The sequence below is a fragment of the Schistocerca serialis genome, chromosome 7 (assembly GCF_023864345.2).
Source record: "Schistocerca serialis cubense isolate TAMUIC-IGC-003099 chromosome 7, iqSchSeri2.2, whole genome shotgun sequence".
Classification (NCBI taxonomy): Eukaryota; Metazoa; Arthropoda; class Insecta; order Orthoptera; family Acrididae; genus Schistocerca; species Schistocerca serialis.
In genome coordinates, this window is record NC_064644.1 from 429,175,919 (window position 1) to 429,190,777 (window position 14,859).

At 42.0% G+C, this 14,859-nt stretch overlaps 1 protein-coding gene across 1 annotated transcript in view; it reads right to left on the bottom strand.

Annotated features, from left to right (window-relative positions):
* Nucleotides 1–1,458: 1,458 nt before the first annotated feature.
* The window catches only part of LOC126413136 (insulin-like growth factor-binding protein complex acid labile subunit), a 465,921-nt gene continuing 452,520 nt past the window's right edge, over nt 1,459–14,859 (bottom strand). The window contains exons 6-7 of the mRNA XM_050083029.1: nt 4,681–4,905; nt 1,459–1,488 (exon numbers count right to left, since the gene is read on the bottom strand). Coding sequence (XP_049938986.1) covers nt 1,459–1,488; nt 4,681–4,905 — 255 coding nt within the window. The remainder of the gene's footprint in view (nt 1,489–4,680; nt 4,906–14,859) is intronic.

Sequence of the window (14,859 nt, forward strand, 5' to 3'; positions counted from 1 at the left end):
AAGCAGCATGTTACACTCTCCGAGGCCTAACGGTTCAGGTAAGATTACATATTGTCTCAGACTCTGAACGTAACACACTAATTGTATTTTTCTACGAAACTGACAATTAGACTACTTTTTGTAGTATGGGACAGAAACGTTTTCATGTGCGTGTAAAGGCGACATTCTCTTATTATCGCTTCCTAGTTTAACCACACTACCTAGTAATCGTCCAGTGTATGATACATGCCTAAAAACGAAAACACTACGTCCTCGACATTGCTAAACAAATCTGAATCACAAGACAGAGAAGAAGTACTAATGTATAGTGATGAATAATTACAACTTAGGAAAAAAATTATGACTTGACTCAGTTGCGTAATAGAGGAAAAGAAAAAGTGTCTAGGCGATATGGCTAAGGTTTCCTGTACAGTGAACACCGGACAGATTCGCAAAACTGTCACTCGTCTATGACGGAACGTAGGGAAATGAGTAACTACTTCAGCTGAACATGATGAAGTCGTATGCATTTATTTCTCCTGTCTTCCGTAGTCAACGAGGAAACACTCAAAACGAGAGACAGACACAAAGAGGCAGAGAGAGAATGAGAGAAAGACAAAGAGAGAGAGAGAGAGAGCGGGAGGGGGGGGGGGAGGGACGTGGAACGAAAAATGTGGCATCTGAGGGGTCAGCTGGCTGACATACTGAATACTACCCATATTCCTCTCTGCGACGTCACATTACGCAGAACGAAATAGCCTCTGCATTAGCAAAGTGCCTTCAAAATATTGGCCTGATTACTCGCAAGGAGAAGTTAAAAATTCATTTCGTTGATTACAAATAAGTCATGCATTTCCATCCACAACAGAGTCTTCGAAATGTTTCGGTGTCCACCGTTTCACACTGAACATTGACCAACACATTAAATTACATCCAGACGTGCAGTGTGAAGATACAACTTTGCGGTGAGTGCCCGATATTATTTTTATACTATTTGCTTGCTAATTACACCAGTGGCTATACGCAACTGCGTAGGAAATATCAGCTTCAATATATTTAGGCCATTTGGCGATGCACTTACCACACTTTTGAAAGATTTGTTACAGGTTCTGCGAATATGTCGACCGCCCACTTAAAGCGTAGTTTCTTGACCTATAGAAGAGCTACTAACGTCTTGAACGTGGGTAGTATAGTAACATTCAGCAACATTCATTATTAACATTTAGTATACTTTTCATCACTTATACATTAAATATATCAGCACTGGGATATGAAATTCATTTTCTACCAAAAATCAAACGAGACTGATGTTCATTTATTAAATAACTTCATATTGTTAGTCTTATCTTATGTTTCATTTTTTTACTTGGGATTCTGCGTCCATGTATGTAAAGTCACTCACTACCACTTGTCGTTTAATTGGTTCATTGTGTCACAGAGACGGAATACAAAAGCATCAGTTTTTAGCCACAGACAGGCTCACGACACATTTCCAGATTCCCTCAGATGCTGCGCAAAGCAATAAGTAAATGTAGTACGTATTGTTTCATGTAAGGAAGAGACTTTAGAAGAGTTCTGAAAAACTGGAGCAATTACTCGTGGAATAACATCTGATGATAAAACCTTATTTCCTTAAAACAACGCTTCCTTAATGTAAAGTACTCCAGCTGAAAGAAAAGCACTTTAGTTTTTTGAGACTGAACGTCACTAACACAAAACTGTCTGTTAATATTCACATACTATTCTTAGTTAAACACATATAGGAAGTGTATTGTTATTCTTTTACCTGCTATGAATATCAAGCCCATATTATTTTCCATGCCTTGAAAATTTCATGCGTAATTTCAACGAATAGGTGTCACAAAGTGCATTAAATATAAAGGAAAACAGTGGGTACACATCATCATCTTCTTCGCAATTAAAAATGTTTGTAAAATGAATCAGACACATTCATTCTGAGTATTCTTCGTGTATGTTTGCTAACTTCTCGTGGTTCAGCAGTTGCATGCTGACTGCAGTGGTTGTAACAGTATGAAAATTACACTTTCTCTCTTTAGACCTGAACAATTCCGATAAACAAATCCAAACAGAGCTTATGAGTTTGATCTAAGGTACCGTTCATATTTCAGCCAAATACATTTCGTCATGAGAAAAATAACACATATTGTTTGTTTTTCAGATTATTTCGTACCTTCCAGTTTGCTACAGGCACCAAATAAAAAAGCGTGTGAGATTTTTGGCACAGTAGTTTAGGGGTTTCTCAGTCTTCACACACATAACATAAACAGATTCCGTTGTCAGCAACACACAAGAAATGGCTCCAGCACAGTTCTACAATTCAAACAATTCCATTACGGTAACAGAAACTGCAGTGACTGTTGTGGTCCGACACATCATGCTGTTGCCAGTTCCTTTGAGCAAGAATTTAGCCTCGAAGTTTGGGAGCTGGAGAATTAAAACATGGGTTGCACACATTTAGCAACCTTAACTTTACTTCCTACCTGAAACACTGCAAAAAGTATGAAGCCTTTCGACATAAACTGCCGTCAACTGTACGTAAATGTAAGCTATTATGTCACCCTTCCTTTGAGTTTATATTGAAATTATGAATACTTCAAGTATTTATTTCCACATATTCGTTATCCTGAGGTGAGCAGAAATTTTCGTTTAGGGTTTTAGAGAAGGTAGTTTTGCATGCGAACCATGCTGTTATCTTCGGGGAACGTCAACATATGCATGTTTTTGCACCACAAAAAAGTTATTTTCCATACAAAAAGTGAAAACAGACTATATGTTCGGGTGTCCATGTTCCGTAGTTCTTTATTATCACTTTCTTCTGTCTTCAGTGCACCGAAGTGCAGGAGAGCGTTGCAACAAATGCATTTTGCTTCTATTGACAAACTATTTTCCGTCAGCAAATGTTTCACACATAAAACGTTTCTACTTTTTGATTATTAGAGGCGGAAAAATTGATAAGTAAAAATTGTTTTTGATCTATAAGAAGCAAAATATATTCATCAGTTATATAGCTACCGCTGAAGCTTTTCGATGAAAACCGAACACACCAGGTGTAGCACTCAGTGAAATTACAGTACACTTAAGACAGAAAAAGAACAAATTAGTATTTATCGTATACAGATTGTTTAGGGAGAAATCGAACACATGATATTATGGACAACTTTGACTCTGGAGTACTGTCAATATGGATTTGTATCTATGCAGGAGGCCTTACGAACTAGCAGTTTAAAATTTACCTCATACTTACGTGATTTGCAGATACGTGACCGCAAATCAGCTGTAGCAGTACAACGCACTGTTCAAAAACACCAAGAAAAAGAAATTTTGACTTTTTTGTGAGCAGTGTTAGGGACAACCAACTTTGTAACTATCATAACCACTTGTAACTGTGTGGGTATTACGTCAAGCACGCAACCGTGTGGTTGCTGATTTCGGCTCTTGTTATACGTTTTCTTATTTTGCTTTTGGATTCTATATTTATTACCAAATCGAAATTTTAATAAACATATATAGAACCACAGTGGCCTAATAAAAAGAATAACTTTTATTTTCAATTGTAAATTGAATGCTAAATCGAGTATTCATAACAAATAAGACATTTACATCTTTTGTACCAAATTTTAATTTATCGTAAATGATAGCGTTATGCTATAATTAAAAATTAAAAATGAAGTATTATTTTTATTAAATGACTTGCTATTCAATATTTGTTAACTCAAATTTCGATTTGATAATAAATATACGATCCAAATAAAAGTGAAAAGTTAAATATTGCGCATCACGGGAATTGAACGACAAACATCCCGCTTACAAGAGTAGACAGTTACACATGAAGAAGCGAACAGCTCTGTTAAACAACTCCAAATTTTTTTCTCAACAGCTGTTGAAAATTTTCATAGTTGACGATTCTTAAGGGCGTTTTTTAAAAGCGTGTTTTACTGCTTGAAGAAACTGATGTTGGTCAGTGATTTTCAAATTCTATAAGTCCGAAGCTATTCGTTGGGGGTCCATTCTATGAGGTTCCTCCGTCAGTCAAGAAGTTTTCCCTTATAAACAGTCCACCCTGTTACGTGTTACAGATATCCTTGAATGATTAGAATTTAGAGGTAATAACAGACCACTGCACAAATTTGTAACATCTTACTATAACGAGGGTAAATGTTAGCTGCTAGGCCTTAATCATTAATAGTAACGTCACTTCACCAAACGCAACAATGCATACTTTCATTTCACGGTAATCAAGTCTCACTGTGCCTCATTTGATATATATCACCTCGATTTTTTTTATCTTTCTGTCGCGTCAGAATTGATGACAACGAAGCTTACTAGAGTATACTTGATCGTAACATCAGGTCTTTAGCTCTCGGAAAAACGTCCCTTGAATGTTCCAAGGGGACGTAAGAATTTGAAAGTGTTTAGATGTACTAGAGTTGACGTGAAGGTCTATAAAATATTGGGAATGAAAGAATTTGGAAGATAATGGTAAACAAGAAGTGATGTTTTTGACGGTGTATAGCAGTGTTGGTAGGTTTGGGATGTAGTATACAGCTGGTGGCAGTGTGGCGGAGGGGTGATCGCCGCTCGAGATGTGAGTCGGGACCTTCAGCTGCCGAGGCGGGAGGCGGCGGCGGCGGCGGCGGCGAGCAGCAACGTGAGCCGGCGCGGGGGCGTCGCGGCGCCGGCTCCAAGCGGCGCCTCCAGGTTGCCGCGCGTCACCTGCTCCTGGCAGCGACCGATAGCCTCCAGGTCCAGCTCGGCGATGGGCTTGCCGTTCATCTCGAGCGGCGAGATGCAGAAGTTGCGCGCGCGGAACTCTGCGCTGCCGTTGGCCAGCGCGCTCTCCAGCAGTGTGTGGACGTGGCAGTCGCACGGGAAGTGGTTGCCGTGCACAGCCATCGTGTCCACGCCCTGCCAGAACACACGCAAACAAGTCGGTGTAGGAAATATTTGATATATTGAAAACATTTGACATCCAGAACTGAGGAACATACTCGTGTCAAAAATTAAAGCAACAAACCGCTAGTGTCTAATTCACGATAAAATCATACAAAGTGTCAACAGGTGTCCGTACCGTCGTCTTCTGTACGGAAGACGGCACTCCGATTAATGAAAAATCACGTCAACGATTACGCCCCATAAGAAGAATGGAAGCAGGGCGGTCACAAACTGATGTGGCCCGAAGATTTACTGCGGAACATTCTGTTATTTCTGTGGCAACAATTTATAGAGACCGAAATACACTACTGGCCATTAAATTTGCTACACCAAGAAAAAATGCAGATGCTAAACGGGTATTCATTGGACAAATATATTACACTAGAACTATCATGTAATTACATTTTCACGCAATTTGGGTGCATAGATCCTGAGAAATCAGTACCCAGAACAACCACCTCTGGCCGTAATAACGGCCTTGATACGCCTGGGCATGGAGTCAAACAGAGCTGGGACGGTGTGTACAGGTACAGCTGCTCATGCAGCTTCAACACGATACCACAGTTCATCAAAAGTAGTGACTGGCGTATTGAGACGAGTCAGTTCCTCGGCCACCATTGACCAGACGTTTTCAATTGGTGAGAGATCTGGAGAATGAGCTGGCCAGGGCAGCAGTCGAACATTTTCTGTATGCAGAAAGGTCCGTACAGGACCTGCAAAATGCGGTCGTGGATTATCCTGCTGTAATGTAGGGTTTCGCAGGGATCGAATGAAGGGTAGATCCACGGGTCGTAACACATCTGAAATGTAACGTCCACCGTTCAAAGTGCCTTCAATGCGAACAAGAGGTGACCGAGACGTCTAACCAATGGCACACCATGCCGGGTGATACGCCAGAATGGCGATGACGAATACACGCTTCCAATGTGCGTTCACCGTGATCTCGCCAAACACGGATGCGACCATCATGATGCTGTAAACATAACCTGGGTTTATCCGAAAAAATGACGTTTTACCATTGGTGCACCCAGGTTCGTCGTTGAGTACACCATCGCAGGCGCTCCTGTCTGTGATGCAGCGTCAAGGGTAACCGCGGCCATGGTCTCCGAGCTGATAGTCCATGCTGCTGCAAACGTCGTCCAACTGTTCGTGCAGTTGGTTGTTGTCTTGCAAACGTCCTCATCAGTTGACTCAGGGATCGAGACGTGGCTGCACGATCCGTTACAGCCATGCGGATAAGATGCCTGTCATCTCGACTGCTCGTCATACGAGGCCGTTGGGATCCAGCACGGCGTCCCGTATTACCCTCCTGAACTCACCGATTCCATATTCTGCGAACAGTCATTGGATCTTGACCAACGCGAGCAGCAGTGTCGCGATACGATAATCCGCAATCGCGATAGACTACAATTCGACCTTTATCACTCAGAAACGTGGTGGTACGCAATTCTCCTCCGTACACGAGGCATCACAACAACGTTTCACCAGGCATCGCCGGTCAACTGCTGTTTGTGTATGAGAAATCGGTTGGAAACTTTCCTCATGTCAGCACGTTGTACGTGTCGCCACCGGTTCCAATCTTTTGTGAATGCTCTGAAAAGCTATTCATTTGCATATCACAGCGTCTTCTTCCCGTCGGTCAAATTTCGCGTCTGTAGCACGTCATCTTCGTGGTGTAGCAATTTTAAGGGTTAGTTCTGTAGTATCCCGACGACCAGGACAGGGCCGCCCACGTGTGATGTCAAAAAGAGAGAACCATTATATGGCCGTTAGGGCACGACGATTCCGCGTTAGTACTGCGCGTCAACTGGAATCTGACCTCGGGACCTCAAACAATGTAAAATCGATACATGGCAAGAAGAATGGGGCACAAGTGATAAGGGATGGAGAGTACATACATTTTTTCCGTGTATCACGGAAAGGTTAAGAATGAAACATGCCTATCCTAGCCGCGGCATGGTGCATTTCTTGACTGGTCACGGACCTCATCCCACGCACTTGAACCGCGTGAGTCTAAAAGACACATCTACATGTACATGCGGAGGTATGGGAGCCCCCGAACACACAATCCTATTCTGCGGGAAATACAGACAACACAAAAAAATGGTTCTGAGCACTATGGGACTTAACTTCCGTGGTCATCAGTCCCCTAGAACTTAGAACTACTTAAACCTAACTAACCTAAGGACATCACACACATCCATGCCCGAGGAAGAAGTCGAACCTGCGACCGTAGCGGTCGCGCGGTTCCAGACTGTATCGCCTAGAACCGCCCCGCCACTCAGGCCGGCACAGACAACACAGGAACACACCAGGAATACAATACTTACAAATATACGATGCAATCAGAACACCAGAATTATGTGACGAACTAAACGTACTGACAGAAAAAATCTCAGATGAATGCCATAAACAATACAGGCGCGAGAAACCGTACAGACGACAAACCTAGATGCAGCACCTACATAGATGCCATAGTGAGGAGGATGAAAACCGAGACAGAAAGAAGACCGACAGAAATGCATTAGTCTAACCATAATGTACAGATATCACAATAGATTACACATAACTATAGCTCAACATGAATAGATGTAAACAGTGTCGGCGCACCGTCGCAATTGCCACAAGTAAACACAGCACTTTAAACCTGTTAATAGCGTAATTATCTTAGTAACAGCTTCAGTAATTAGCATAGAAATTAGATTAGCATTGATCTTAAAGCAAGCAAAGGATTGGAGACTGAGGATCAACGCCTTGACGACTAATTCCAAGGCTTTCATCCTCATTTCCCGAGGGTGGAGGGACTTCATCCTTTCCTATCTTCTTCCCTCTTCTTCATTCTAAAACATATTTTGTACTTCTTTTTCAAAATTTAAACTTCATGTAAATTTTTGCTAAACGGTTTGGGAAAGCTGCCATAAAGAAAAGAAAAGAAAGATAAATACCAAACAAAGATAACCAAGTAAAAGAAAACAAAATAAAAGACACAAAAACAAAACATGATCAACTATGACCCGCCTCCATGTCGCGGGACACGGGCAACGCTGCGATCGGATGCGGGAACTGGTGTGGAGGTTCAGCCATATCAGCGCCCATATACCGATCGTAGCGGCTAAGTGGTCAATAAAGACCCACCTTAAGCAATTAGGTGGTGGGTCGTAAAATCAGGGCGGCAAGTGAAAAAAAGGAAAAGAAATCTGACCTCGCAGGATTTACTGGACTTGTTGTATCGAGACAAACGGTGTAGAGAAGGCTTCGGCAGAAGACTTCTATATGTGTACTTTTTCACGGAAGGCAACGTCTTGAGTAGAGCCGTCAACATGCCACCTGGTCGGTCAAACAGTACCAACGTTCGTTTTGGTCTGGAGAGTGATTGTTGACACATTCGCATATTGATGGAACATGGAAAGATACCGAGGAAAATCCTTAATTATGTGGGCAGGGATTATATTGACCACTCGGTCACCTGTTCATGAAATTGTAGGGGTGAAACGGCGAGATTTAACTGCGACGTGATCTTAAGTGCGGTTGTTGCGAGGTTCTGTCGATCTCGACTTCGCATTGATGGACGACAATGCTCGACCACATAGAGCACGGGTGGTTGATATTTTCTTGGAAACGGAAGACACTGCATGCATGACGTGGCCTGCTCGCTCTTCCGGTTTGAATCCCATGGAGAATGTCTGGGATGCGCTAGGGAGACACCAACCACTCTTCAAGCCTTGCGGGTAGCTCTGCAGGAAGAGTGGGCGTTATTGCCTCAGCGTGAGACTGATGACATCACTCACAGCACGCTCCGTCGTCATCAGCCCTGTATTGCTGCCAGAGGTTGAAAATTTAAATGCAAAAGCTCAGTCTAGATTTTGTGAGAGTCAGTGAAGTAAAATGGAAAGAAGACAGGGGTTTCTGGTCAGATGATTATAAAGCAATATCAACAGAAGAAGAGAATGCTATAACAGGAGTAGGACTCGTTATGAACAGGAAGGTAGCACAGAGTGTGCGATTCTGTGAACCGTTCAATGATAGGATTGTTCTTACCAGATTCGACAGCAAACCAACACCGATAACAATAGTTCATGCATACATGCCGACGCTGCAGATCGAAGGTGAACAGATGGAGAAGGTATATGCGGATACTGAAAGGCCAATTTAGTACGTAAAGGAAGATGAAAATATACTAGTCATGGGCAACTGGAATTTGGTTGCAGGGAAAGGAGCAGAAGAAACGGTTGTGTGAGAATACGGGCTTTCTACTAGTAACGAGAGAGCAGGAAGCATAATTCAGTTCCGCAAATAACTTCAGCTAGTAATGGCGTGACTTCTACAAGAGGAGGTAGTACCCACGAAAAGGCCGGGAGATAGGAAAGATTTCAGTTACACTACATCGTGGTTTGCAGAGATTCCGAAGTCAGATATCGGATTGTAAGGCGTACCCAGGAGCAGATATGAACTCAGATCACAATGTACAATTGGTGAAGAGTAGGTTGAAGTTTAATGGATTAGTCAGGAGGAACGAATGAGTAAAGATGATGATACGAAAGCACTAAGGAATAAAACTGGTACGCTTGAAGTACTCTACAGCTATAAATAACGCGATAATGAATACGTCAGTAGCCATTTCAGCTAAAGAGGAATGGACACTTCAGAAAGGACCGTCACAGAAGTTGGAAAGAAAGTTATAGGTGCAAATAAGATAACTTCGAAGGAACCATGGGTAACAGAAGAAATGTTACAATTGATCGATGAAAGAATGAAGTACAAAAATGTTCACGAAAAATCAGAAACACAGAAATACAAGTCACTCAATAATGAAATAAATGGGAAGTGCAGAGAAGTTGCGGGGAAATTGCTGCAGAAAAACGTGAAGGGATCGAAAAAGAACTGATTGTCGGAAGGTCTGAGAATATAGAAACGTCGGACAGTCATCGGTGAAATTAAAAGCAAGGGTGGTAACATTATCAGTGCAATGGGAATTCCACTGTTAAATGCAGAAGAGATAGCGGATGGGAGGAAAGAGTGCATTGAAGGCCTCTATAAACGGGAAGAGTTGTATGATGCCGTGACGGAAGAAGAAACAGGACTCGATAGAGAAGAGATAGGGGATCCAGTTTTATAATCCAAATTTAGAAGAGCTTTGAAAGACTTAAAGTCGAATAATAAAGAACGGATAGATAACATTCCATTAGAATTTCTTGTATCATTGGAGAAAGTGGCACCAAAACAATTATTCACGGTGGTGTGTAGAATGTATGAATCTGACGATATGTCACCTGATTTTCTTAGAAACAACATTCCGATTGCAACGGCCGACATGTGCGAGATTTTTCACACGATCATCATAACAGCTCATGCATCCAAGTGGCTGACAAGAAGAATACACAGAATAACGGAAAAGAAAATTGAGGAAGTGTTAGTCAACGATCAGTTTCTCTTTAGAAAAGGTAAACGCACGAAAGAGGCAATTCTGACGTTGCAGTTGGTAATGGAAACAAGTCTAAAGGAAAATCAAGACACGGTTATAGATTTGTCGAACTGGAAAAATCGTTCGGCAATGTCAAATGCTGGTAGATGTTCGAAATCCTGAGAAAATTGGGGTAAGCTATAGGGAAAGACGGGTAATATTCAATATTTACAAGGACCAAGAAGGAACACTAAGGGTCGAAGATCTGGAACGAAGAACTTGGATTAAAATGTGCGTAAGACAGGGATAAACTTTTTGGCCCTACTGTTCAATATATACATCTAAGAAGCATTGACGGAAATAAAATGATGGTTAAAGAGTGAATTGAAATTCAAGGTATAAGGATATCAATATGTTAGGTGGCTATAATTTCGCACCTTACAAAGACTCATCTACATACTTTGCCGTGATTTACAATCGGTATTAGGTGCCATTTGATAGGTTGTACATCGTATAAACGAATATTTAAAGAAGACTGACATTGTTATGAACACTTTGTAAATAGTTGTTAACGTTTATTGAATGAAATGGATTGTCTTTATTATCAAATGGCGTAATGAAAGATTGCTGGTGCTAGTAGGGGTTGGAACGCCAGTGGAAACGAAACGGCAGGCATAACTCAGGCCCTGGATGGAAAACCCCGGACAGGTGTGTTGGTCCAGCTTAATACAGGTGGAGTGACAGGAAATGACCAGTTTGAGATCCTGGCTGCTTAACACAGGAAGTAGCCCACGACGGACGGTAGGGCCACCTGAGCGCTCAAGCACAATAGAGTGGTGGCTGGCCAGTTTGTAGCGAGATTGTTCGGCGTTCGGAAGAATCTGTAGAGAGGAGAATATTCCGTGGTTTCCAAAATATGAGTCGCCTTCTGAAATCTCAGGAGATTTTATAGTTAGTGAACGGCTAGGCAGTGTAGTGCTGCGAACTTATACGATTCTGGACGTCGCCTCTGGATAGGGAGTCGTCGTTAAGTACGCAGCGTTCAGAGCACTTCTTTTCCTTCTTGACTGAACAGCTTATCCTTCATATTCCACTTCCGTCCAAGGCTACATTCTATATAAATACCTTCATAAAAAACTTCCAAACCCTTAAATATTCTGCTAGCAAAATTCGTTTAGGAGCACTTTTCTTACTATTGCGAGTGTAGTTTTCTACTTAGGCAGTAATTCGCTATTTTGCTGCACAGACACAAATAACTCATGGACTGCTTTTAGTGTCAAAACACAAAGGAATTAAAGACATCAGCTGCCAGTGGGCACTGGTTTATATTAACAGGGCAACCAAAAAAAGCAGGGCCAAGAAAAAAAATGAAATGAAATGATCGTGTGGCGTGTTGGCGGGGAGACTCCGTCCGGGGAAGACCGTCCGCCGCGTGCAATGCAAGTCTTATTTTAGGTGAAGCCACAATGGGCGACTTGCGCGCGATAATGAGATGATAACAACACAACACCCAGTCCACGTGGGGAAGAAAACCAGCCAGGAATCGAACCCGGGCCCGCAAAATGATAGGCAAGCACTTTGCCACTCAGCTAAGCAGTGGGACAGCAGCCTCATAATTTGTGCCGGACTGGGACCAAACTCATGTCCTCTGCTTACTAGCCATTTGCGTTGACCACTACGTCATCCAGACCCACTGGTCACCACAATCGCGCGGACTACCCTAGCACGCCTCCCGTCAGACCTAAATTCCTTAACTTATGCCACAGGTTACCGATGTAGCCCCCCCCCCCCTACTCATTAGCCTTGGTACTCGCGGCGTCTCGCCGACTCCATAAAAGTTCGAGCTTGGTGTGCCTCTTCACTGAAGGGCCCACTGATATAAATTAATGCCCACTGGCAGCTTATGTCTTCTGTAATTCTTTTGCTTATTTATATATAGTAGCTGCAGGATCAAAACGGTATCTATCCTTTCGGACATATAGTGTATACTTTTAGTTCCTCATTTCTTAATAAAATTCTAGCAGTGTTACCTAATTTGACTACATTCCATAACCGTTCTTTTACTGTTGTTGCTGTTCATCTCCTCTCAGAACACTAAACATTTCGTTCAAACTGCTCTTTCAAGTTCTAAACTACTTTGATAGAATTACAGTCTCACTGGCAAAGAACAAAAATTTCATATTTCACCTGAACTTCGATTCCCTTTCCAAATTACTTGTTGGTTTCCTGCACCGATTGTCCAGCGTACAGACTGAATAATACGGGGCGTTCAAAAAGTCTCTCCGCAGTGCCGTATGATTGTTAGCCGCGCGTGCCGTATGATTGTTCGCCTGCCTGGGTTACTTCCCTTCAAGTGGACTCTCCAAACCTTCCACTGTTTCGTTTATCTCAGCCAGCATCAGTAGTATCGTTGGTGTGTGTTGTTACGTGTTGACGTGAACGTTTCAGTTTAGTTCCTTTGTGCTTTTGTTTCGTTTTTGTAACTGTTAACATAGTAACCGTTGGAGGACGTGTGTTTTTAGTCAAGTGTTCAAAGCTGGCGGCAAATACACAGTTTCAGTTCATCAAACATTTAATTCAGTTTTCTCGGAGACAGCACTCCCACATCGCGATACTGTACGACATTTGATTAACAAATTTCGAAGTACGGGTTCAGTGACAGATGCGCCGAGAAGTGGTCGTCCTAGAGTTTTGTCTGAGGATCTCGATATTTACGATAAAATAACCATGAGTCCGAACAAGTCAGTAAGAAAACTCGCCCAGGAAATCGATGTTAGTGTCGGAAAGGCGCACACAGCTGTAAGGAAAAAATTAGAACTTTTCCCATACAAAGTGACAGTCGGTGCAAGAACTGAAAAATACTGATCATGGCAAGATACAGCATTATTGTCAATGGTTCAAAAATTTCGTTCAAGAAAATGGAAGGGATATTCCTAATGAAACGTTTTTCACTGATGAGGCGTGGTTTCATTTATCCGGGTACATGAACTCGCAAATTTCCCGTAAGTGGAGTACCGCAAATCCACTGTGTATTCATGAGGAACCACTTCATTCTGTGAAAATGGGAGTTCGAATTGAAATTTCTAGACGTCGGATTGTGGATCCCATATTTTTCAACGAAACAATAAACGATCTACGATACTGCAGAGATATTTTGTACCCATTCATAGGAGAACTTGTGTTAAGTGAAATACTGACCGGTTATTTTCGACAAGATGGTGCAACCGCGCATACAGCTCGCGTTTCAATGTCACTGCTTGCTGATGTTTTTGTTGATCGCATAATTTCACAGGGACTTTGCCCTCCAAGATCGCCTGACCTAACACCACCTGACTTCTTTTTCTGGGGTGCAGCGAAAGCAGCTGTCTATAAAAACCGTCCAAAATCCATGGATGAATCGAAAACTGCAATATCCACATTCACTGCTTCTGTTACAGAAGAAATGTTACAGCTTGTGTTTGGAAACATGATTAGATGAATTGAATTGTATATTCAACAATAGGGGGGACACTTTCGACATTTAATGTGAAAATTTGTAAGTAAAAATGAATATTCAATAAATTAATGAGTTGTATTTCACTGAGTTTCATTTCGGTATATTCACTGCGGCATACGGCACTTGCGGCTAACAATCATACTGCACTGCGAATAGACTTTTTGAACACCCCTATTAGCAACAGGATTCAGTCCTGCTTCATCCCGTCTCAGCTTTCCCTTCATGACTCTTGGACCTTCAGAGTGGTTTCTGCACAAGTTGTAGACAAATTTTCGCAACCAGTAGTTTTCCCCTGCTAGCATGAGAACTTCGGGGACAATATTCCAGTCAACATTGTGAATAAATAGTTGTCACTATTATAACTGCAACCCTTCTTATTATCGTCTATGGTGTCAATGAACACATTAAAATAAGTTTAGTTTACGAAATAGCAGTACCTGCGTTATTAAGGAGTACTATTCAATATTCCTTCGGATATCCATGCACTGCAGGAACAACAGGCATAAAGAAATATAGGAAATGTTTTGCTAATTGCGAATATGAACCACCGTTGGCTGTATAATGGAATGACGACAGAGAAAATTTGTGCCGGACCGGGACTTGAACCCGGATTGCCCGGTTTAAGCTAACGTTTGCTTCAATGTCTTCGGCTATCCGTGCTCGAATCACGGCCAGACACAAAATTTCATATGTCGTCATCCATCTGTAACAAACTGCACTCGCTCGTTTCGTATATTCCCATCCAGGAAGGACATATTTATTGAAGGTAGGGGCCTGATATTGACGAATAAATATGAAATAGTAGTGCCTGTGTTACTAAGTAGTACGATGCAATGTTCCTTAGGACATGCAAACTTTCACTTCGTGGTTTCAATAGACAGCAGATGGTGGTTCACACTCGCAATTTGGAATACATTTCCTGTATTCCTTGATGGCTTGCAGTGCCTGTTTCTTCGGACATGCATCCGTGTCCGAATTAACATTGCATTGCATTTCCTAATAACACCGGCACTACTATTGCGTATTTATC